The sequence below is a fragment of the Drosophila albomicans genome, chromosome 3 (assembly GCF_009650485.2).
Source record: "Drosophila albomicans strain 15112-1751.03 chromosome 3, ASM965048v2, whole genome shotgun sequence".
In the NCBI taxonomy this organism is placed as follows: Eukaryota; Metazoa; Arthropoda; class Insecta; order Diptera; family Drosophilidae; genus Drosophila; species Drosophila albomicans.
In genome coordinates, this window is record NC_047629.2 from 9,615,555 (window position 1) to 9,639,045 (window position 23,491).

The 23,491-nt window shown below is 38.2% G+C and overlaps 4 protein-coding genes across 13 annotated transcripts in view; 2 read left to right on the forward strand and 2 right to left on the reverse strand.

The window, feature by feature from the left end:
• The window catches only part of LOC117568998 (myc box-dependent-interacting protein 1-like), a 37,770-nt gene extending 31,206 nt beyond the window's left edge, over window positions 1–6,564 (reverse strand). For 2 of the 6 annotated variants that reach the window (XR_007954960.1, XM_034249972.2), the window contains exon 1: window positions 6,080–6,560. Coding sequence is in view for 5 of the 6 variants with exons in the window: in XM_034249972.2 (XP_034105863.1) it covers window positions 6,080–6,148 (69 nt within the window). In the remaining variant the exon portion in view is untranslated. Of the gene's footprint in view, window positions 1–6,079 lie in introns of all 6 variants that reach the window. The other 4 variants (XM_034249973.2, XM_034249974.2, XM_034249975.2 and 1 more) reach the window with 4 other exon arrangements.
• A 422-nt stretch (window positions 6,565–6,986) lies between these two features.
• On the forward strand, window positions 6,987–8,680 carry LOC117568999 (dolichol kinase). The gene is made up of 4 exons (XM_034249980.2): window positions 6,987–7,068; window positions 7,133–7,796; window positions 7,851–8,331; window positions 8,389–8,680. Exons 1-4 carry the CDS (start codon window positions 7,049–7,051, stop codon window positions 8,604–8,606), a joined length of 1,383 nt encoding a protein of 460 aa, XP_034105871.1. The 5' UTR covers window positions 6,987–7,048; the 3' UTR covers window positions 8,607–8,680.
• Window positions 8,681–9,197: 517 nt separating this feature from the next.
• LOC117570559 (cyclin-dependent kinase 4) lies at window positions 9,198–15,882 on the reverse strand. 5 transcript variants are annotated; one of them, XM_034252285.2, is made up of 7 exons: window positions 15,771–15,882; window positions 14,218–14,402; window positions 11,907–12,072; window positions 10,455–10,590; window positions 10,058–10,386; window positions 9,863–9,998; window positions 9,198–9,806 (listed from the first exon to the last, which is right to left on the reverse strand). In XM_034252285.2, exons 2-7 carry the CDS (start codon window positions 14,321–14,323, stop codon window positions 9,723–9,725), a joined length of 957 nt encoding a protein of 318 aa, XP_034108176.1. In that variant the 5' UTR covers window positions 14,324–14,402; window positions 15,771–15,882; the 3' UTR covers window positions 9,198–9,722. The 5 variants fall into 5 exon arrangements, with proteins under 5 accessions (XP_034108176.1, XP_034108177.1, XP_034108178.1 ...); XM_034252286.2 differs by having other exon boundaries at window positions 15,726–15,862; XM_034252287.2 differs by having other exon boundaries at window positions 15,834–15,851.
• Window positions 15,883–18,480: 2,598 nt separating this feature from the next.
• LOC117569963 (uncharacterized) lies at window positions 18,481–22,628 on the forward strand. The gene is made up of 2 exons (XM_034251336.2): window positions 18,481–18,816; window positions 21,819–22,628. Exons 1-2 carry the CDS (start codon window positions 18,796–18,798, stop codon window positions 22,248–22,250), a joined length of 453 nt encoding a protein of 150 aa, XP_034107227.1. The 5' UTR covers window positions 18,481–18,795; the 3' UTR covers window positions 22,251–22,628.
• The last annotated feature ends 863 nt before the right edge of the window (window positions 22,629–23,491 follow it).

Below are 23,491 nucleotides of genomic sequence, written 5' to 3' on the forward strand. Positions count from 1 at the left end.
TGCAACACGAAGGTTGTTGCTTGCCCCACAAAAAAAAAGAGGTTCCAGGTGCGGATTCGTTAAGCCGCCGTCGACTGTGAACTATGCTAATTTGTATGCTGAAAACCACTTGCGATGCTAGCGATGCATTCGAGCGTAACAAACAGATGCAAAACGATGGGTAAAAACGAAAAAACGAAAAAGAAGAAGAAAAAAGAATTGAGCACGTAGCAATTAAGCGGAATTAGGCAAACGCTTGTTGTGCGAGGCGTATACGTAATATTTGTTGCAAGAACTCTGAATGGGATTTACATGCCGCATAGAAAAAGGGTGCCAAAGAAAGTTGACACTTGATTAGACGCCGTTAACGAGTCAATTAAGCGCGTATTTATGATATTTGCATTTTGTTTTTGTTTTCTTTATTATTTATAAACGTTGATTGCATAAGCTGAAACGCAGTTGAATCTGTAAACCGGTTTGTGTCAAGTGCTATTGTTTATTTTTATTTGGTAGCTTGGCGGCACAACACTTTCGCAAATAGCAGATAGAGAGACGATTATTTTGAATCATATTTACAGGGTGCCTTCCCCGCTTAACAAAAGGCCACCCAAAAGCTTCCCAAGCCTCATCGTCTCCTCGTCCAGCTCTAGAAGCTTCATCTCGTATATCTACAATGTATCTGTAGCTGTATCTGTAGCTGACAGTAGTTGCATTATTCTCTATGACATTCAGAAAAGTAGCACAAACACCCAAGCGAATCGCGTGCCAGCTTCCTCTCATTTGGGTTGACTGACGCTTTTGTTCTAGGGCAACGTTTTCTCTTTTACTTGTTGTAGCTATTGTTGTTTTTTTTTGTTTCTGCTGTTTTTGCTGTTGTTTCCAACATTTCCGCATACAAAAGCCAGCGAAATTGCAGCAGCAACGAATTTAATTCAACGAAATCTGATATCTCCAGAGAGTTTCACATTCAGCGCTCAGTACCCAAGTGCCTATTCTACACACACTCGACATTCATTCTTATGCGGCGAGATAGTCGCCGAAATAAATAAATAATCAACAGCGAGACACACGCTCGCACTTTATATAGAGCCAGGCCATGACTAAATTTGCTGATAATTCTAGTCTAACATTAGCTTAATATCTTTATGGGTTCCATGAGTGTTGGTCAAAATGAAATTCCACGGGTTAAATTGGAAAACATTTAATGAAAGCATACCCAACAAGTGAGCAAGCTACAGTCGAGTGTGCTCGACTATGAGATACTTGCTACCAATTTTGAATAAAGACAAAATAGTGCGGTGTAATTCTTATAATATACCGGGAAAATACTAAAATATACCAAGATTGTTTTTAGTATATCGATATAGTATTGTAAATATACTGTAGAGTACAAAATATACCAGATTGTCAGCTAAAGCTAAACGATAACGCAATCTTCAGACTATTACGTACATTTCCTGAAAGCCATTTTTGATATATCGTTATAGTACTACATTCGAAATATACTGCACAGTACAAAAATACCAAATTATCAGACAAAGCTAATCAAGAACTTCTCCTGCAGGCTATTTTTGGTATATCGTTATAGTACTACATTCTAAATATACTGCACAGTACAAAAAATACCAGATTACCAGCCAACACTAATCAAGAACTTCTGCTGCAGGCTGTTTTTGGTATATCGACTACTTTTTAAATATACTACAGAGTACAAAATATACCAAATTGTCAGGCAAAGCTAATCAAGATTATATGTATATACTTTATCGGGCCAGAAATGACTCCCTTTGCATGTTACAAAGATTTCCTGCAGGCACAAAGTTAGAACACTCTTCACCCTATGGATAGTTGGTATAACAAGTGTATCTAGATTTTCATCTTCTAGCTACAAAAACAATGTATTGAAATAGTCTACTTCCTTATTGTGGCGCTATCTACATTTTGCTAGTTTTTGACTTATTTTGTCTTTAGTCTCTTTTATTATGTATGGCAAAAATGTATTCTTAATTTAGCTAATGCATTGGCTATAAATCTCTTTTATGGATTTCTTTGTCCAATAAACAATTCAGGGGCAACTTATCGATGTTTGCAATTATATACACTTTCAACTTGTGTCATGCTCGAATATCTAGAGAAATGTGAGCAATGTACGAATCATAAGAATTCGTCATGAAGTGAGATCAAAGTCACTTTTCTGTCAGAGTATTAAGTATTCGACAAGTTGTCTGCTCACTAAGTGCACCATTTATTCTCTTCGCTATATGTTGCCAATTTGTTATGACGCATTCGAAACATTGTCGAAACTGATTCGTCAATGTGAATGCCATTAAATTTGAGTTCTGAACGGAATATACATCGATTTAATCACACGATCACATTAATTGCAGCACACGAAAGTTGAGCTCTGCTCTTTTTTTTCATTCACTTATATATTGGGTATGCGTGAGAGTGAAGCTAATAAAAACTTAATAGCAACAACAGCAACAGCAAAAATAATGACACACAACAAAAACAAAACAACAGGCACGAAATTACGTATACGACCTGTGAGCACTGCGAACAGTAATTGACCTTGCGAACCACTTCAAAATGTTGCTGCTTACTTCGCACGAGTGTTGTGCTCTCTCGTATGTATGTGTTTTACTTGTTCGTTTATTGTTTATAGCGCCCCCCAAAGGTGTTGATAAGCACACTTTAGAGATACATTATGGATAGATTAAATATGAAATTGACGAGTTCGCAAGTTGCAAAGAATGTTGAATTGTTGAAATCATTGTCAACAGATAGTTATAAAATCGTTGAAGCTGGACAATTGCATAAAATTAATTAAGTGAAGTGCCAATAAATGTGGCTAAGTGTAATTCAATTGTTATGCAATCAAGCCGAAGTGACGAGACATATTCAACAAAAGCAAAGAAAAGAAATGAAAATGAAATGAAATGAAAGAGAAGCAGACGGCGAAATAAAACGTTTCCCACATTGCGCAGTCGTCACTTTCCGTCGATTATTGTTAGCAATTTCTATAATTGAATTTTATAATAAGCTCGCCTCTACAATATATACTGTGTGTATGTATATATATATAGTATGTACCCCATAATCAAATGGCTTATAGCACACAAAGAGTGTTGTCCATTATCAGTGAACGTCAGCATGAATTGTATCCGCATCTATGTATATAGCATTGTGTATCTGCCTCTCAACTCAACTCAACTCAACTCCATTCGTAATTGTCGTCTGGGTATCTCTGCTTGATTGAATCACTTAATAGGCAATCTGCAACATTATTTACGCCCCCCATTTCAATGCAGGGGGCGTATAGATAGACTGCACCTGCCAATCAATAGATCAGACTCTTGTATCAGACAACTTGCAATCCAAATTGTCATAATATTTATATTTATGTAGCTGAAACTCAAGAAAATGCTGGCGCTTCACTTAAGTTTTTATTTTTTGCAGTCACTCGACTTGCAAACATTTCCAAGTATTTATTTTAAACAAGCCCCTCGATTCGAATTCAATCGGGTTTAGGATTACTGTAACAACAATTGTTCATGTTATCGCCTGGGAAAGTTAAACCCACCAAATTAAATAATTTCCAAGAATTGAAGAACAGAAAATCATTATTTTTCGATTATAAACTGAACAAAAATTCGAAATGAATTCAGTTTATAAATCAATGCTAACAAAAAGTTGAATGTACTCAGCACTATGCTTATCTCAATTGGATCGGTATAAAAGTATAGACGAATATAATAGAATGGTGTGCTTATCGCTTTGAATAGCATTTCTTTTTTAGCTCAATTGACATTTAAAGAGCCAAGTGTGGAAGAGGCAAATGAAATGCAACATCGAACACAAACACGAAGTTCAATATGCAAGCGGCAAGTTTGTGAGTTTCTAAAAATTGAGCTGCCAATAAAATGTCAATCGTTGTTGGCTGCAGTTCATCAGGCAAAATCGCGTCGATAGGCAGCAATCACAAAAGCAATGGTAAGAGCAAACCAAAGTGGAAAGCAACTTTTTTGGCAGCTGTTGCGGGACGCGCTTAAAAATAGCAAACAAAAATGCGAAACATCAGCGCGGGCGAAATTTTGCAAATATATAGAGGGAAAGACCAACAACAACAACAAAAATTACTTATGCTATAGAAAAAGTTTAGTGTCGCTTTGGTGTATAGGCAAAAAAAAAGCAAATCGCAACAGCAGCAGCAACTGCTTTGCGCTCAGCATACTAGAGTTATAAAACAAAAAGCCAAAAAAAAAAAAGAAAAACCGAAAATTGTGTGTAGTATCTATAGAAGAGCTGAAAGAGTAAAACTACAAGGCAGCCGCATCTATTTAAAGATTGACTGCCAGGCGACATTTTCACGCTGAGATAGATGTTAAGATGCTGCGAGGTGCGAGGTGCGAAGTGCGAGACGATGTTATTTGGTTGGGTCAGTCACGCACCCAAAATGAAAATGTATCTAGGCATACACATATGTATCTTGTAGATATGCAATGAATGTGTGTAGTTTTTTTTTGCTTTTTGTTGATTTGACAAGTTTTCTCTAATGAAAATCTGTTCGCTCTCTCACTCCCTCTCTCTCGCTGGCTCGCTCGCTCAATTACATACGAAATGAGCACACAATGCGCAAATAAAAAGCGCCGGGCAGCGAAAAACGTGCTCATTGCCTATAGAAGAGACTAGTCTATATATTTAAAAATAAATTCTACGCAAATTATGAAATCTCCGTTTGCTTTTATTTTCAAATATTCGAAATTTGCTCTACATTTTCGTAATTCTGTAAATATACAATTAACTTTTCGAGTAGAGCGCAATTTAGTTCCAGGAAATCAAATGGCTGTGCTATAGCAGCTATAAATGGGGAATCGGTTGGTTTTAAAAATACTATAAACTATTTTCAATGGGCTATGCGACATTTACGAAAGTCGAAAGGAATTTTTGTTCAAGTTTAATGACCAACACGAGCGCATCCCAAAAGAGCACACGACATACAAAATACCAACGAACTTTAGAAATCCAACTATAAATGCCAAGACTAACTCACACTCACACTAACAAGCACACACACATATACAACTACTCAGCAAATCAATACAGCGAACTAGTAAGCTTTAAAACTTGAAAGAAAAAGCATCATTCAGAGCTTAGATTACAGCATTTTCTGGCTGCTTTGGAATGTGGCTTCGCTTTGGCTGTGGCTCCGACTCTGATCGCTGCGCTGGGCAGCATCGAAAACTTGTTTACAAGACATCGCGACGTGCCGTCGAGTGGGTCAACTGCAACTTTTTTTTTACACTCTTTTTCACATGTATAGCTATGTATTTTATCTATGTGTCTGCCTGTCTGTCTGTGTGTTTGAGTGTGTGTGTGTGTATTGACATTCACATTAAAGTTGAGCGGCCGCTCCTGGACCCAACGAACGCTTCAGCGCCAAACTTTCACTTGTGCACGCAGCGACGTCGGCAAAAGATGAAACAAGAGCTGTGGGATTCGGGGGGTGCGACAGAGCTGGAGAGCAGCAGAAACAAAGACAAAACCAAAGCTTCGACTAATGAAAATCATCGCTAGAAACTTGATCACAAGCACACGCACACACACAAACACTGAGGTGCTTCCAATTGCAGTGCCCTAACAAGACGACAGGTGGCGGCAGTTGTTGCTTGGCATGTGCTTGATGTGAGTGTGAGTGTGAGTGAGTGGAAGCATCTTCCTATGAGTTCATTGGGCCAGCGACAATGGACACTTACTTATGTACACATTCACACACACACACACACGCACGTAACGTTGTTTGTACTTTCTTTCGTATGTACATTAAATTGATTTGTGTGTGTGTGTTGCTGCCTGGCATCAATGAAATTTGTAGAGCTTCTAATTGGGGACATGGGACAGTTTGACGATTGGAAATATGACAGGGACGCGACCTCATCGTATTACAGTTGGGCGGGCGTCTATAGTGGGTGGGTACAGCTCAGTTTGTTCTACGTCACGCCCTAGAAAATCTGATTCGGAGTACTTTTGCCCTAATTGTTGTAACAGCCAGCAAAACGAAAAGTAACGTTTATTTTAATTTACTGTTAAGCTCTCTTACCTTCTCCTTGGCACGTCCAGCGTGTTTTTGCATAGATTTTGCGAGCATGATGCCTTTATTTTCGGACATTCAAAATACAGTTGAGACAATATTAAAAAAAAAACAGCAACAATGTGAAGGCAGCGAATGAGTGATTTTTCCTCCTGCACTGCTGGCGTTCGAAATTTTGTTTGTTGTTTTTAGACGATTTTGGCACAAATACACTGAAACAGAACTCTATCCGTTTTGCGGAGAATTAAAAATTTAAATGCACATTTAACACACGACAGACAAACAAACAGCGAGCGGGCCACAATTTGTATTTGTGTATAACGTTGCTATTTTTATGCGATTTGGCCGCGCTAATAGCACTCGAAAGTCACGAAATAATGGCACGTAGGCGCGCGACTGCGACTTCAGGTGTCTTCGAACTTGACGCTGCTGCAGACGGAACGGGACTCATTTATTTATTTATAATTTATAATGTTTACACTCGGTCAACCAGTGTGACCACTAACGCTGTTACTTGAATATACTCATTTAACCCGTAAAATACCGAAAAGTATCGCATCCATAATTTTTTTGCTGCTACTGTGTTTGTTGGCCTTTAATTGTACTAAGCAATTTGTATAATATTTAATATTTAAATTAATGAAGTGAAAGTCAGCAACCATTTGATTCGATTGTTATGATTGTTACTACCTATCGGTCTGCCTGCTCATACTAATCGAATGCCTTTACTTTTTTGCTCCTCGCGTTGTAATTAACAGCCACTGTTTCGCAGAGTAAACTTCATATTTGCTCCGGCATTCCTATTTTAGCAATACTTCAATTAAAATCTATACAGAAAACATTCGAATGATAAACTATTTAAATATGCGTTAACATAATAGTGTCCCATTTCAATATACGTTACTCTTTGGTATATTTAAAAATCCCATCTGTGGTCACACCTATTACTCACAACAGGTGTTAGTCAACACTGCAAAGATGGAGCGACTTTTGCCCCGGTATTGTAAACAAAAACTTATTGCGCTATTATGGCTTCAATTTAATTGTTTTTCTTACACTCAGGCCCTTTGCCTCAAATGGCGGTTGGCTAAGTTTACTGTTGCCCTTGGCATTGGCCATCAGCTATCTACACTCGCACACAACGACGCCGGCCTGCAGCTCATCGGATGCAGTGCATCGCTATTTAATTGTGATCGCATTAGGAACATGTTTGAGAACGCTTTGCTTTCTCTTAAGCTCGGCCTGGGCACTTAACTGGCTATTCAACCTGTTGCCCGCCTTTGTTACAAGTGCCTGTCTGGCTCTGCAACCGGAAACCACTTGGATTACATCATTAATTGGCGGGTTTCTTATCACTACACTTTATCAGCATGTCTACATCAGCGTTATGCGTGCACTGCCCAAGACATTTAGCTTTGGCGAGGCTGCCATTCTGGTGCAGGGACTTGTCCTATTCCTCCTCAATGCCACAAGTCGGATTTACGCTTTGTTTGCCCTGCAAGCGAAGCCTATCACGGATTTCGGCCAATTGAATGCCATTATGCAGAGTGCGTTGATCTGTCTGCTGACGGTTTGTGTGCTGCTTGCTTTGCTGCCTGTTTTGAGGCAGCCGTTGCCGTTCTACCTCTTAATTGGGCTGCTCCTTGTGGCCGTCACCTGCGCTCCAGTGACGCAACCCTTGCCGTTGATTGCACTGCTCAACTTCATACTCAGGGATCAGAAGCGTGTAAGTATTCAGACTTAATTGCTGTTCGGCTAAGTTTAAGCTTCTATCTTCCAGTTAATTGTAATTGTGTTCTACATCATTCTGGTGGCATTGACAGGTGCCACGGTCAGCTGGCAACTGGGCAACTCCACGCAGGCCAATACGCGTGTCCGCAAGATCTTCCATCTGCTGATTGTGCTCGTCTTTGTGCCTGGCCTGGTTTATCAGTGTGCCTTGTTGTACATTGCCACGGGCGTCGCCTTTGCAGTCTTTGTGGTCTTGGAGCTATTCCGGCTTCTGCAGATGCCGCCATTTGGTAACACTTTGGTGGCTGCCTTTGAATCTTTCAAGGATGTCAAGGATGCGGGTCAATTGGCATTGACACCGTTTTGTTTATTGATTGGCTGCTCGCTACCCATATGGCTAACTTGTTGTCCGTGTGGCCAGAGCGACAATCCCAGCCTCCTGATGTTACTCTCAGGTGTGCTCGCTGTGGGCGTCGGAGACACGGCAGCCAGTGTGGTGGGCTCCAAATATGGACGCAACAAGTGGAGCAGTGAGTGAAAGAAAACCTTTGATTTAAACTACAACTAAAGTCTCCATTCCCTTTCAGACTCTACGCGTTCTGTGGAAGGCACGCTCGCTTTTGTAGTATCCATCCTCTTATCAGTCTGGTTTTTGGAATTAGGAGGTATCTTGGACTTGACGCAGGGTCAATGGTTTGCAACGGTTTTTGCGGCCTTGAATGCAGCGTTGGTTGAAGCGTTTACAGATCAGGTGGATAATTTGGTGTTGCCGCTGGTCTTTTACATTCTAGTTGGTCTTGCCTAAGGCATTTAAAAAAAAAGTGATACATTCCTATATTTGCCAGTTTACATAGTAAATAATAATTTTAGAAAAACGGAAGAAAAATACGTTGGAGCAGTGTGACCAAGTTATACCAAAAATTAAAAAAAAAAAACTAAAAATTACTTTCTGGCTTAAAATTCATTAAGTATATTGGTACATTTTTAAAGTGCGTGTAAAATATAATTTTAAGCATCTTATTTTATTTTCGATAGAAATTTACAGAGATTAGAAATTTAATTTTGTATTTTGATAGCGAAGATGTCAGCTTACATTTACAGTTTAATATTAGCAGCACTGCGATCAGTGCTAAATAGCATATCGTAAGTAACAGTACCAGCCGAGTACCTCTCACCACTGTTAATAACAGTGCTAGCCTTATTCTCTCTCAGCACTGTTAACAACAGCGCCGGCCTTGCACTCTCAGCACTGTTAACAACAGCGCCGTTTTTGCACTCTCAGCACTGTTATCAACAGAGCCGACTACTTAATGTTAAATTAACAGCACACGTCCGTTGGAAGCAGTAAAATTTAAATTCGAGTTTAACCATTATTTATTTATAACTATTTAAGTGTAAATGCTGCGACAATGCATTTCTTTATTAGTATTGTAAATATTATTTTCGTATAGATATATATATAAATGTATATAAAAATGCAGTTATACCTATAAATATAGTAATTAATGTTGTTGTTGATGTACAGACATTACGAACAGAGCAATTTTGAATATAATTCTTATTTCTTTGTGTGTGGTATTATTAAATACCAACATTAGTTGTTTATATATACAATGGAGATATATATATTTAAATGTATGCCTGAGCATGTCTCTAGTCCTGAACTGGGTGTATCACATTTTAAACCGGATCGAAATCCTCGAGTTTCGTTTAACGGCAGTTGATTAACAAATAAACTGGCTGATTACAATTACGACTAACCATATACGAATTTATACGCGTACAAAAAAAAAATATATATATAAACAAAATATAAATGTACATATACAATATATAGAATAAAGGAACATTGTAACAAGAAACAACAAAATTCAGATTTGACTGCTCTTGCTGGGGAAAACCCCAATCGGAAATTTAACTTTTACTGTGGCTCCTGCTGAAAGTATTCGTGTTCCAAACAAGCCAACGCCGACGGACGCTGATGAAGCTCATACGAAAGCATTTGCTACGGATGACAAATGAAATATTAGTCCACAATTATTTTGTGTTTGATCGACTTACATTAAGTAGATCGTCGGCATAATCACACAACTCCAGGTGAAAGTCACGTGGACGCTTGGGAAGCCGTGGAGGAAAATGTTCCCGAGATAAAGAAATGCTCGGAGGCCATAGTTCATCACTTGGTCTTCCAGTGAGTCTGCAGAAATCAAATCCAAATTCATTTAAAAGATATATAAGATTTGTGTAGCAACCTACTCGAAGATGCGATCTAGTTGATTTTTCTCGGATGTGCCTGGAAACAGCGGCTTGCGATTGAACATTTCAAAAATGATGCAGGCCGCACTCCAGATGTCCACGGAACTGTTGTAACCCTGGCCAAGCAGCACCTCGGGTGCCCGATACCACAACGTGACCACAACTGACGTCAATCTCATTTCAGAATCATAGGTTTTGGCCAAACCAAAATCGGCGATCTTCAAATGACCCTGCGAAGAGACGAGCAGATTCTGTGGCTTCAGATCTCGATGAATGATGCGATTTGCGTGCAGAAAGTCGATGCCTGTCAAGAGTTCCCGTGAAAGACGCTGCGAAAATTATGAATTAATTTAGTAAAAGCAATATAAATCAGCTTAGGAACTTTTCGAGGATCTACCTGAACTGTGGTGAGTGACATGCCTGTCTTGGGTAAACCTTCAATCAAATCGGATAAATCCTGCTCCAGATACTCAAAGACCAGCAAGATCAGCAATTTACCATCACGTTCCAAAAACTGGCATACTTCGAACAGTCTGCGGGTTAGGGGAAATCGAAATTAGCAATGAATGTGTGCAAAATCGTGTAGAGTGGCGAGTGGGAGAGTGGAGCAATGAGTCTCCACAATGCCCCACAGCTGTCATAATATGTTGCTGGCGCATGTGGCGCCAGTCGCCATGCTGCGGCGATGGGGCGAACTAATCAAATTACTCCACTCACGCCAGACAAAGGCCACTTCAACAACATTTTCGATCGAGCGTCGAATGCTTGGGGAGCGGACGAGTGAATAGCGTAATTGCCCCACTCTCACATTATGTTAAGCAACCACTTAACAGTTTAAGTGGCGCTGTTAAACGATTTGCCGATTTGCTTGGCGATTTACCACAAATTAATTATGTACTAAATTTGCGTAATTTAATCACTTTTAAGGGTAAAAATGATTAATTTTAATTCAAATTTTACCAAAAAGTGCGTTATAAACATTTTTTCATTATTTTTATATAAATCAAAAATACGCTTGAATAAATGCCAAAGCAGCTAACATTGAATTTTGTGTGCTCTTCAACATTCTGAGCCATTTACGCTATTCACTCCTCTCTTCAGCCATGTATCGTAACAGAGCACAAAGATAATGCGCAGCAACCGGTTGCTTGCTGAGAGCGGTTGAGCGGCTTTTTTTGTTGTTTAGTACTGAGAGAGTTTGAGTATTTCGACGGGGTTTAGTACGTTGCTCTCTGCATGTCGTCGCTTTGACCGCCAGTGTGCTTAGGTGCGTTGCAGAGTATTTTGGGTACTGGCAACACACCAACAACATGTTGGTATAAGTGAACTTTGTAAACAAAGTTGTTGGCATCGTCAAAGCGCATGATTTGCAATTAGTTAGTTTGAAGCTGGTGCTGTTGGTGTTGCTGCTGTCAAATGCTTCATCAAATTGCAATTTAATAATAGCATGCCGTTGTTGCAAATCATTTTGCCTCGTCGCAGTCGCAACGTTATCAGAGCAAGCCAAGCCGGCGCCGCTGTGCTTGACGTTTGGCTTAACATTTTATGTGCATTTGCCACTGCAAGTGTTTGGGGGGTGTAAATTGTCGTGATCGTTACAGTGAATAACTGCACGAGGCCAGTGTGAGGGGAAGGGGAGATGGCAAAAGGTAAAGAAGATAAACAAAATAGACTGCGAAAGCGCACACACACATACATACAGACAGACACTTGCCATTGTGTGTAATCTGTGTATTTTTGTTTTCTTCTATTTTGCACTTCTAACAAATACTGGGGCGCCACCAAGATAAGCAGAGATACTCCCACACGCACACACACACACATACACGCATAAGCGCAGTTTACTCACTTGACTATGTTCGCATGATCGTATGTGTTGAGATGTTTAAGGAGCGAAATCTCTCGCAGCGCCGTCGCACTCACTCCATTGTCGGTGAGCGGAATGCGCACCTTCTTAATGGCCACGTAGCGGCCGGTTTCATTGTCGCGTGCCCGATAAACGGTACCATAGGCCCCTGTAAAGGTCGTAAAGGGTAAGCAAAAAGTGTTATACAAAATGTAGGTCATGCAACTGCAGAGTGAGGGAGAGATAGAGAGAGTGAGTGAAGGGAAGAACGAGACAGGATACAATCGAGACAGTAACAATATAACCTTGGAGCGAAAAGCGAATTGCAAAGAGCACAAATGAAATGCTAATCAACTGAAAGAAAGAAGCAACAAAAAAAAAAAAAATAAAGCAAAAACAGTCCCCATATAATAGAGTGAGATAAGAACAAGTGAATTTCATGTACGCGTTCATTTTGCCAAAAATTGAGTGTGTAGAAATCTGGCATACATACATAACTAATGGTAGCTATAGCCCAGCACCCTATAGACGAGAAGAGTAACGAACGAAATTGCAAACCAAATCAAAACCAAACCAAAATCAAAGCCCAACAAAAGCCGAATGCCCAAAAAAACGAAAAAAGAAAATAAGAATACAAATGCGAGCGGTGACGACAGTCAGCTGTTGTTGTGTGTTGATAAGCAGTTGGGTGTCGAGCAACCGGCTGATTTTGAGCGTGATATCTGCAGTCTAACGATAGGTGTGTTATATGGGAGGAGAGAAGAGCCATAACGAAGCAGCAGACAGAGAAAGAGAGAGAGAGAGAGAGAGTGAGATGGGAAGGTATATTCTGTTGGCAGAATCGAATCAAATTAGAAAGACAAAATCTGTCACCGGAAATTTATCACCAGCGATAGACAGCCGGAGCGGACGGACGGACAGCAAAGGCCAGACAGCAGACTGCAGAAACAGTCTGACAAGTTCTCTACACGGCATTTCAATTCAGACAGACAGACGGACGGACGGACGGACAGACAGATGGAACGTCGCGTGGGAGTTCTATTTTGGGGTGACATTTCTAAACATTTCGAGATGTGAGCAACGTTTTTGCAACACGTCTGCGTTGCTAGCTGGCTAAAACGTTAAACAAGCTAAAAGCATCAAAAGTCAAGTACAAGGCCAGGTTTGCTACAACCTTCTATTATAATAATACATCATAAGAATAACAACAAACACAAAGACAACCCAAGAACAAAGGCAACAAAGAACAGATTTCGAATTCGCGATTCGCGTTTCGTGATTCGTTATTCGCACTCTACGCTACTCGACTCTACACTCTCTACACTTCTCTCGTTCGACTATTTTTTTTTTTTTTCGGTTTTTTGTCGACTCGTTTTTGCGGCCGCTTTCAATTGTCAAAAATTTTGCACAAATCAAAGGCAACAACAGTAACAACAAACAGAAAAGCACGAGGCAATAATTGAATGAATGCGAGAAACAGCGAAAAAAAATAAAATGAAGCAAGCAAAACAAGCAAAAGTAGAAGCAGATACATTTATTTTTTTCAATGTCTCTTTTACAAAAAAGTTGAACTTGTTTTTAATTTTCTGGCTATGCCATGGACCTTGAGAAGGGGCCATTTAGTTGTACTTGCCTTGCTTTCCATTTTTAATTTTTTGTTTTAGCAATTGTAACCTGATCTGAACGGAAGCACATCTCATAGTCTCATTGGTTGCTATGATACTACCACTATGCTTAACCCTCTGGTGCCGTTAAACTTTTGCAGCATCCCTCCCACAAACGACGCCTCTGTTAAAGCTCAACCAACAACAGTAACAAACATGACACAAAGAAACCAGTAAAAATAATCATTAATATTCACTGTACGATCATCTCTTTTTCGCTCTCTCTTTCTCTATGTCTCTCAATTTCAACACTGTGACGTAATTGATTAATGTTTGAATAAAAATACTTAAGAAACTTGAAATGTTCGTTGGCCTTTTAATCGTCATCTTGCACTTTAAAGCTATTTTAATTGCCTTTTAGCTATATTTTTATTGTTCGAATAAATTCGAATACACGTGGATTTCAAAATCTGACCTGAAAGTATGCAACAACATTTGCAAGCCCTTTTAAGAAGCCAAAGAAGGAGAAGGGATGGGGTAAATAGAAGAAAATTCAAAGCCCAGTATTTCCCCTCTTTAGAACACTTGCACTACAATTCGATGCGGTCATTAAAGTTGAAGAAATCGTAAATAGTCAAGTGATTGGGCTAGACGAAATGGGGAATACCCTACAGAGGGAAAAATCCACAATTATATAAGTGTAAACATACCTGTGCCAATTATATCGAGTTCCTTGTAATTGAACTGTGGTGCAATATCATCCGTACACTGTGATTCCGACATTTTCTGCCGCTTGTTTTGTGAGATCGAAGCCATTATGCTTTCTTTATCGATGATGACAATGCAATTTTAATACACGCACACACACATACAATCGAGGTAAGGGGATCTTCTGCTGTAATTTGAAAAATTCAAATTTCATAACCTGCCACAATAAGCGAGCATTTGTCAAGGTCAGCTCATTGGAATTGCCCACTGTGCAACAACTTGGTCACCGCAGGGTTAAAATGCTGATAACATAACCTAACTTGTGCGCGTGTAACAGGTGTTAATTAGAGTTACCTTATGTTATTGCCTATGCTGCCGGCTCTGCTTATGTCTACACATACACATGTATTTGTATTTGTATTTGTACTTGTCTTTGTGTGTGCTGTCTATTAATAAAGCTAGTGGTAATCTACATAGCTTGACATTATTCCGTGTTGTTGTTGCTGCGTTTATGGCTGTTTGCTGTTGTTGTTATTGTTGTTATACTTGTTGTCTTTGTAGTTGGCCGGTCAATGAACTCGGTTGAGGGTTTTGGTGTGTGTGTGTGTTTGTGGGTTTTTGCTACTAGGTCTGTATGAATTTTGTATTATAATTTATTGATATATTCAACTACTATTGTGCTCTTGCAATGTCTGTTACTTTTTGTGCTTTGCCTTTGCCTCTTGCTTCGGCACAAAGCACACAAATAAAAAAATAAGCAACATTTTTTTGCCATTTGTCAATTAATTCTAATCGCAGCCACAAAACCAGCAACAATAATAATAACAACAATAACAACACAGCGGCGACACAGCAACAGCAACAACAATAACAAGTGTGCTCTCTCGCTAAACGACACGAATGAGCAAAAAAAACCACCAGAACAACATATAACAGCTAAAATTCGGTATTTTTCATCACGATGCCCGTCGTCGGAGCAGCGAGCGAGTGAGCGAGAGGTATATGTACGTACGAGTGAGTACGCATACCCTTTTTGTCATACACAAAAGGCAGTGCAGTGTGCGCAGGAGAAGCGACTGGCAAAGGAGAACTCGAAATAATTACAGTTAAAATGTCAACTTCATTGCGTTCGTATGTATTGTTTGTATGTATGTATGGATATGTACGTGTTTAGTGCTCCTGTGCAGTGGACAAGCTGATATACCCCATTCGCTGGGCTGGTGATGCGATTACGTGTGTGTGTGTGTGTGCGAATTATAAATATTAGTTAAATATTAAAATGTGTTTTGTATTTGTCAAGACCGAATATCGCCAACAACAAACGCACGGAACATCCATAGCCACAATCGTACATATTACCGTATAATGTATGTATTTATTTATGTACCTTTGTATGTGTGCACATACAAGCACTCATGAACACACACACACACTGAAAAGCGACGCGATCGAAATGTTTTTTCCTTATAACGAAAAAAATGCTACCACTTAAGGCGGAGTAAAAACAAACCTAATAAAGACCGACGATCACGATTAATCGACTAGTGAAACATACCGACAGCTGCACCTGTATTAAACACTGTATTTTTTAAATAAAAATAAAGATTTTAACACTAACAATTTTTGTAACCAACTGAGGAGCATGCACACAAAATAAATAACAGCACTCAAATCGCACTCAAGCCACATTTACGATATTCCCCTTCTGTGTAAAGAGATCTCTTTCGCCATCAGCGTCCACTGTTAAGGCGCTCTTTACTGCTTGAGTTAACATTAACAGAGCGCATATTGGATTTTCCTATTTCAAATTTTAGACGTTAAATATGTTGTGCAGCAACTCAATTTGTATTTACACCATTTATTGACACACTAAATAATTCATTCTAGAACTTTCGTTTACTTGAATAAAATTTCTAAATTATTTGCATTAATTGTGAAATTAATTAAATATATAAACAGTAAATTTCCCTACGCTTTAAAACTGACGCGCAGCCAACTTCATGTCAACAAAAAATTACCCACAACCAACCTTACACCATAAGTTCAAACATGTTCGCAGCCAACTGGAACAACTGCCACAGCCAACTTCGCGCACGTTTGAATTGGTGCGCAGCCAACTTCAAGGCATGTGCCGCGTTGCCAATCACATGCTGGATATGTATCGTTGCCACCTGGTCTAAGGGTGAGCGCGCCTTTTTTGAAATAAACTTAGGATTGATTTGTGTGTTTTGGGTAGACACCATAAAATAGACATGATTTCAATTAAGCACAAATCAGCACACCTGCTTTTAATTTCCACCAATTAAAACACAATGACGTGCTGCAAAAAGGTGTTAATTGTTTGCTAACGATGATGACGTACAATGCGAGAAAGACGAAGAAGCAGGCGACAAAATCTGCAAAGTGAAAAGTGATAAAGTCAACAAGCAACGTACGTGATTTGTAAAGGATTTGCGAGCTTAGCGATAATTCGAACTTAGTCCCTTGCTATGTTATATCATGAATCACTTGCGATCAGCAATGTGAATCATTTGATACCGGTGAAAATGATGGTGCCAGCCAGAGTCAGAGTCAGAGATCCGCAGCGAACTTTGTTTAGCACCTCGATCGACATTTAACGGAAGCAGCGAATCCCAATTGACCAATCCCAAGCTGAAATCTCTATCAATTAGAAGGTGGGTTGTGGGAAATAAATATGATTCAAAATGTAATTTGTCATCGGAATGCAATGGATCATCTTTGAAAGTGCTAATTGAATTCTTTTGAAGCACTTTTGACATCATTAATTTGGTTTATTTAGCAAAGGAATTTCCTTAAAGCTCTAGATGATTTTACAGGGTATTATAACGTTGATCAGTCGCCGGCGTTTTTCATATTGATTTAGCTCTTTGACATTTGTTTCAGCGGCCTCTGGTAATCGGTATTCATTAGTCTTGTGACGATCTACAAAACCGGCTCGGTTATCGCTTAGGCGCAATTAAATATAAATTAAATTAAACGCACTCGCATTTAAACACACACTTCATGGGCTTTGTTTACGATCAATAAATATATGAAGAAACGAACAAACAAAAATCGAAATGTGTTTTGACACTTCGGATCAATCAAATCAATCAATTTTGTTTTGATTTAATTTGAAGATGCTGCTCTAATGAACCAATTGATTTAAGCCAAAGAATGTGATCCGGTATGCCAAAAAAAGCAAAAAAAAAAGAATCACGTGAAGCATTAATTTATGCAATCAAAATTCTGTAATCAACGATTTGTTTGTCTAATAATTTATGCTAATTTCAGACGACTAATTTTTTGTTTAGCAGACGCAAAGGAAAAAGACTTAACCCCAAAAACAAATAATGAAAAAATTGATGATCTTTCTTGCTGCATCGCTGATAAAGAGTGTTCCCAAGAAATGAGTTTTATTTTTTTGTCTGTGTGGATCGCTCTTGACCTTCGTCAGGCTTGAGAGATTATTTTCAAGAGCGTAAAGTACATAAATGTTTATCTGCGATCGCAGATCGTTTTGGGCCACGATTTTGTGTGTGTTGAGTTGTGTTGTGGTGACACTTTTCCGAGACGCTCGAAATGCGTCACCAAAGGCATTAGCATAATGAGCTCGTCTACATAATGATGTTAAGAATACAGTTTGAGATTTAAGTTGGTTTGAAATTGGTTCCGATTTGAAAGGCGATTAGCTGGTTGCCGGCTTCCGTATTGTTTTGTCTAGTAATCCTATCTCGGGTATTTTTGTAATGCGTCAAATTCAAGTCTCATCTGCTTTCGATTTGATTTGATGTTGATTTCGATTTGATTAGTGTCTGCGTCATGGAAAGATTTAATTAAAAGTCATGCGAAATGCAAACATTTGTGGTCGAAATCAAAACAAAGTAAATATGACAAAGTGTCGAATGTTGTGCTGTGTGTTTCCTCTTCGTTGGCAGGAGAAACAATTAAGAAAGTAAGACGCCCCCCTTAGGGCAATATTTTGGCACACTCTCGCTCTCTTTCTAGCCCAGAGCATCGCTCTCTCTGTCGCACTCTGCAGTGGCTTGGCTAATTCGTGACATCGGCGACACTTAACACCAGCAACAAGCAACACACAGAGAACAACACACAACGTCAAGCTGAAGCTGAAGCTGAAGTCGAAGTCGAAGTCGAGTTGAAGCGAAACCCGTTCGGCTGCCCAGCTCAAGCGGGGGAAGGCAGTGGCAGAGGGAGGGAGGGGGCTGTGTGCAAGTGCTTTTGGCATATAAAAGTGAATTAGTGACAAATATTCTGAACAGTCAGTGCGCACGCTCTGCAGCGACAACATCAACAAATTGCAAATCAGTTTTGTTCGGCGCCGCGTTTCCAGCTCGATTTGTGATAACGAATATTATTTGATTATTCGAAACTTGTGCATCGCCAACAAAAAAACACAAAAAACACACACATACAGAAAACGAGAAGTTCGAGAACGCGTGTGCTGAGAACACAATCTCACCAGAGCCAAGGATATTCATCAAGCAGCAACGATAAAATCAAAACTCAAAACTCGATATAAATAAAACTCGATCGAAATTAAAACGATCTTCGCTTATAACATGTTCCAGTTAACGCATCAAGTGAGTATGCCACACCAAAAGTCACAGCAAAAGCCACAGCACTTTTAATATTTACGAGCCAATCACACTTATTATCATCGACTGTCGAAACGAACGAACAAAAATTATAATCATAAATATAATGGAGAAAGAAAGATCGAAAGAACGAATGATGATATGTGATATGTGAGCAGGAGAACGTGTTTACTTTATTAACATTTTCAACATAGCACATTAAAACCGCAATCAGCGCACGAATAAATATAAATTAAATACAATATATGTTATATACTAACACTAATACATACCATAATATACTATATTCCAATTTTTTTTGTTCAAATTCATTGGCCTAACGGATTTGCGTCTCTTCACTCGCAACAAGGTCAAAAACATTTCGAAATTTAAATATATTTTTTTTTTTTGAAGCTGGGTGTTTCAACTTTTGTAACACGATTCTTCTTTGATTCTTCTCTCCGCTCATGGCTGCCTTCTTGAGGAAGTCGCTAGTGTGGCCCATTAAACATTTTTAGTATCGGTTAATCAGTTAATCAGTTAACTGGCCTCGCAATCCTGCCTCAAATCAATCAGCTGCTACAATAAAAAATAATGTAGATACAACAGATAGCAACCGATGCAAGAAACTTGAATTGTTGCCAAGGCATGAAACATTTCAATACCCAGTCAAGTTTAGCATATCAAAAGGCGATTTATTTGTGAAATGATAAGATCAATTATAAATTAAATATTTTACAATTGCTAAGAGAAAAATATGAAGTTGTTAAAGTAGTATTTTTAGCTCATTTATGTTTGTAAGGATAAAGATAAAGCATAAAATAATGGCAAAGGATTTCAATTCGAAGTTTTACCAAAATGGTTTTATTGCGAGGATTTTAATTGAAATACTGTAATTACTATATTTATTGTCATCATCTATTAATACTAAATGCTGAGATTTTATATAGTTTTCTAAAATTCTGTGTGAAATACTTTACAATTAAATACTTTCCGACTCGAGGTTTTATATGCTAGTATCTTCAGTTCATAATTTACTTATTTCTTTTTATAATTATATTTTTCGTAAACAATTTCCTGAAACCAACCCAGCCTCTTTATCAAATGAGCAAAATTACACAATAGTTTTTGGATATGAATTGTATGAAGACTTTGAGTAGAAAGCCCTTTTTAGTCTTCTTATCGGATGAAATGAAATATTAAAAATTTTATAATAATTGTGAATGGAAATCCTTTTTTAGTCTTCTTTTTGTAGAAACATAAAACACTGAGTAAAATACTGGGAATATACTGAAATGTTTATGATGTCTGGGAATGGAAAGTTTTTCTTTGGTATCTTTTCGTAGGAACATAAAATACTCAGTAAAATACTGAAAATTATATAATGACTGTGAATAGAAAACCTTTTTTAGTCTTTTTTTCGTAGAAACATAAAATAATGAAGTAAAATACTGAGATTACTTATAGCATGTGTGTGCTTATCATCTTTTAAAATCAAAAATGTTTTGCCAGGATGATAAAAGCAGTATCTATCAAACATATTTTGGCTGATTTTCCTAAGCATCGAATTGAGATAAATGATACACTTCTTACACAACTTAACATTGTAGTCTACTTAATTGGGTCGCAGATCTCTTCGACTCTCTCTGCCATACCCTTTGTATGCGATTATACAGGGTATGCACGTAACAACTGTTATACATCTTTTGGGGTTAGCCCTGAGCCACTAAAGCGCAACCGGTTACAGATACAGCGACGAGATACAGATACAGATAGTTATTTTATTTTTATTTTGGATATTATTTTGGTATTTTTGTTTTTTTGCCTGAAAGCGAACTCGTATGTCATGAAAATTAATTAAATCTAGAGTGGTTCAGTTCACTGCCTGTAAATTTACATAATTAGTCTGCGTCTGCGATCGAAAATGAAGAAAATAATAATAAAGAAAAACCCCCATGAAGGAGGAATTGCGGTTATCAATGAAGTAATTTATGCATATAAAAATAGATATCAATATAGATGTTGATTTTTGGGATTAACTGGAAATAGCTGCGGTTTTGTTGAATCGTGAATCATGAATCATGATTCGTTATTTATGTTGTTATTATTATTATCGTTATTATTATTATTTTTTGATATTTTGTGTTTGCTGAGTTGGCTTCATATGCATATTCAAAGTGGATTATAACGGTGGCAATTGAAATGTTGACTTGTTTGATGGCATCTTTCTTCAGTGCTATGCAAATGTTAAGGAGAAATAAAGCTGTCATTGAGCGTCTCAGCTTGTCTTGTCTTGGCCTGGGCTAAGCGCGTTCACCTACACCAAAAGCTGGTTTCTTTTTTCATAATATCTTTTTTTTTCCCATTTTTTTTTTTTTATTTTTTGTTTAACGTCATCCGGTTTTATCGCTGTGGCTTCTTCTTGTTTTGTGGTCTTTGTTTTTATTCCATTTGTTGGTTAGTCTTTAATTTGTCCTCTAAGAATAATACTAATTTCATTAACACAAAGCACTCTGAAATGTGATACATAAATTAAATGTGCACAGGTGCTTGTGGCTCCCATAAATCGAATTTATATCGATGCGATGCGATGCGATCGTGCATCCGGCTTTAAGCTTTTGCTTTTGCCAAGGGCGCAGCATATGGAAACAACACTGTAATTATTATCCAGTGGGATATATGTAGATAATGCTATTATAGAGTCTTGGACGTGATCATGAATATTTTACGTGAGACTATAAATTAAATTTGTCGATTTGCGCTTATTGATTGCTTGTTTCTTCATACTTCTTCTTACTTCTTACTTTTGCTATTTGTTATTTCATTTAAATTAATTATTGTATGCTAATTTAAAGCATATGCTTCGCTGTCGCAGTCTGTCTATTTTATAGACTGGTTCTAAATAGTTTGCAGAGACGGTTTCTTGGCCTCCAATTGTTATTCACACCTTCCATTTGGCTTTGTTTTCATTTCGTATCTCGTATCTTCTTCATTTGCTATTTCCGCAGTTTTACACCCTGGCCGTGGCCCTGGGCATCGTTTGCTTTGCGACAGCTGCGCCCCAGCAACAACCAGAGGAGGGACCGCACACGCTGCTGGACATCGTGACACCCAACCAGTTCAGCTACAACTCTCCCCTCGCCCAGCCGGACAGTCTGCGCTCCAAGCCCTACTTTGACTTCCTCAGCACCCTCTACGCTCACGATTCGGCTAAGACCGATCTATTCCGGAATCGTCCTCGTCGTCAGGTCGAGGAAGTCGAACTTCCCGTCGAACTGAAGTCAGCAGCTGTTGAGGATCAAACCAAAACTCATCGTCAGGAGCGCAAACGTCGTGCTATCGTCTTCCGTCCTCTGTTTGTCTATCAGCAGCGTGAGATCAGGAAAAAGGAGATCGCCGCCAGGAGACGCGATGATCAGCTGTACCACAAGCGTGTGTAGTATCGTCACTCTCACACACATCGAATCCCACAACAACCATCAAGCTATGGCTGTCACACTGGTCTTCTACAGGGTCCTCTCTAGCACTTAGCTCTCTAACCTAACCTAATCTAAAATATTATAACATATTATTAAGTAACGCACAGCACAACGCAAAGCAACTGCAATTCGATCGATACGCAATCTTTATTCTTATTATTGTATTCACTTACTTAAGCACATTCCCACCCCACCCCAAACTCACGCCATCCCACGAAAATCAAAGCATACGTTAAGTATTCCCTAAATTAAAATTAAATTACAAATGTCACCTAACATATTTGTTAACTGATTCTTAAATACTTGTTACTATAATGTTTATTAAAGCTAACAAAATTATCGAAAAAATAATTCAATATCGTTTTCTTTGAATTTAATAGGGAATTTCAGGAACATAAATTCTTTAGAAAGGCCTATGGTCTATTTTGATTGTTGTACTATAAAAAACAAGCCTTTGGTATATTTTGAATTTAGTACTATACCAAATAAAGCCTTTAATCTAGTGCTATACCAAATAAAGGTATATATTGAATGTATTAAAGCCATCAGTATATTTTAGTATGTTTGTAGTATAGTATGTTTATATAATATATGGTTTTATTGGATATTGGTACTGGGTATGTCATAGTCAAGCACAACTTGTTTTACAGATGTGATGATGGGATTTTTTTAAAATTACTTTATTACTAAAAGCATTCATTTTTGAAGGGTATTCAGCTATTGAAGTTTGTTTTAAGTGCTGCATCTGAGTTTGTTCATCTTAAATTTAATCCTTCCACCGATTGTTTGTTGGACAGTTAAAGCAAAGAGCTAAGAAAGTACTCAATTTATATTCAATCAGTAGGAAACTTTAGCAAAATAATTACAAAAGAACGTATTAAAATTACAAATAAAAAGAGTCGAGGCTAATTGAGCCTTTTCTAGTTAAACTGATTAATTTAAAGAAAAGCAATATAAGGGTTGAGTTTTAGACTGCATTTGTTGTGATAGTTTTAAGAACGTAAGAAACTACTAAGTACTATAGCTAGTAGATAAATTAATAGATATCTAAACAGATTACACAGTTGTGAACTTCAAAATAATTAAAAACTTTTTATTTCTACCTTTTTCGATTATATAACTAATGGTTCTTGTAATAAATATTGGGAGAACTTATTTTTGATATATGATTTAGTAATCCCTTAACTTAATAAAAGTTAAAT

Excerpts from the sequence above, each read along its gene's own strand:
- LOC117568999 (XM_034249980.2), top strand. The coding sequence starts at position 7,049 with ATGGAGCGACTTTTGCCCCG. Across the intron at positions 7,069-7,132 it reads ATGGAGCGACTTTTGCCCCG|GCCCTTTGCCTCAAATGGCG; the intron begins GTATTGTAAACA and ends TCTTACACTCAG. Across the intron at positions 8,332-8,388 it reads TGGACGCAACAAGTGGAGCA|ACTCTACGCGTTCTGTGGAA; the intron begins GTGAGTGAAAGA and ends ATTCCCTTTCAG.
- LOC117570559 (XM_034252285.2), bottom strand. The coding sequence starts at position 14,323 with ATGGCTTCGATCTCACAAAACAAGCGGCAGAAAATGTCGGAATCACAG. Across the intron at positions 10,387-10,454 it reads TGTCACTCACCACAGTTCAG|CGTCTTTCACGGGAACTCTT; the intron begins GTAGATCCTCGA and ends TAATTTTCGCAG. Across the intron at positions 9,999-10,057 it reads CAACTAGATCGCATCTTCGA|ACTCACTGGAAGACCAAGTG; the intron begins GTAGGTTGCTAC and ends TGATTTCTGCAG.
- LOC117569963 (XM_034251336.2), top strand. The coding sequence starts at position 18,796 with ATGTTCCAGTTAACGCATCAA. Across the intron at positions 18,817-21,818 it reads TGTTCCAGTTAACGCATCAA|TTTTACACCCTGGCCGTGGC; the intron begins GTGAGTATGCCA and ends CTATTTCCGCAG.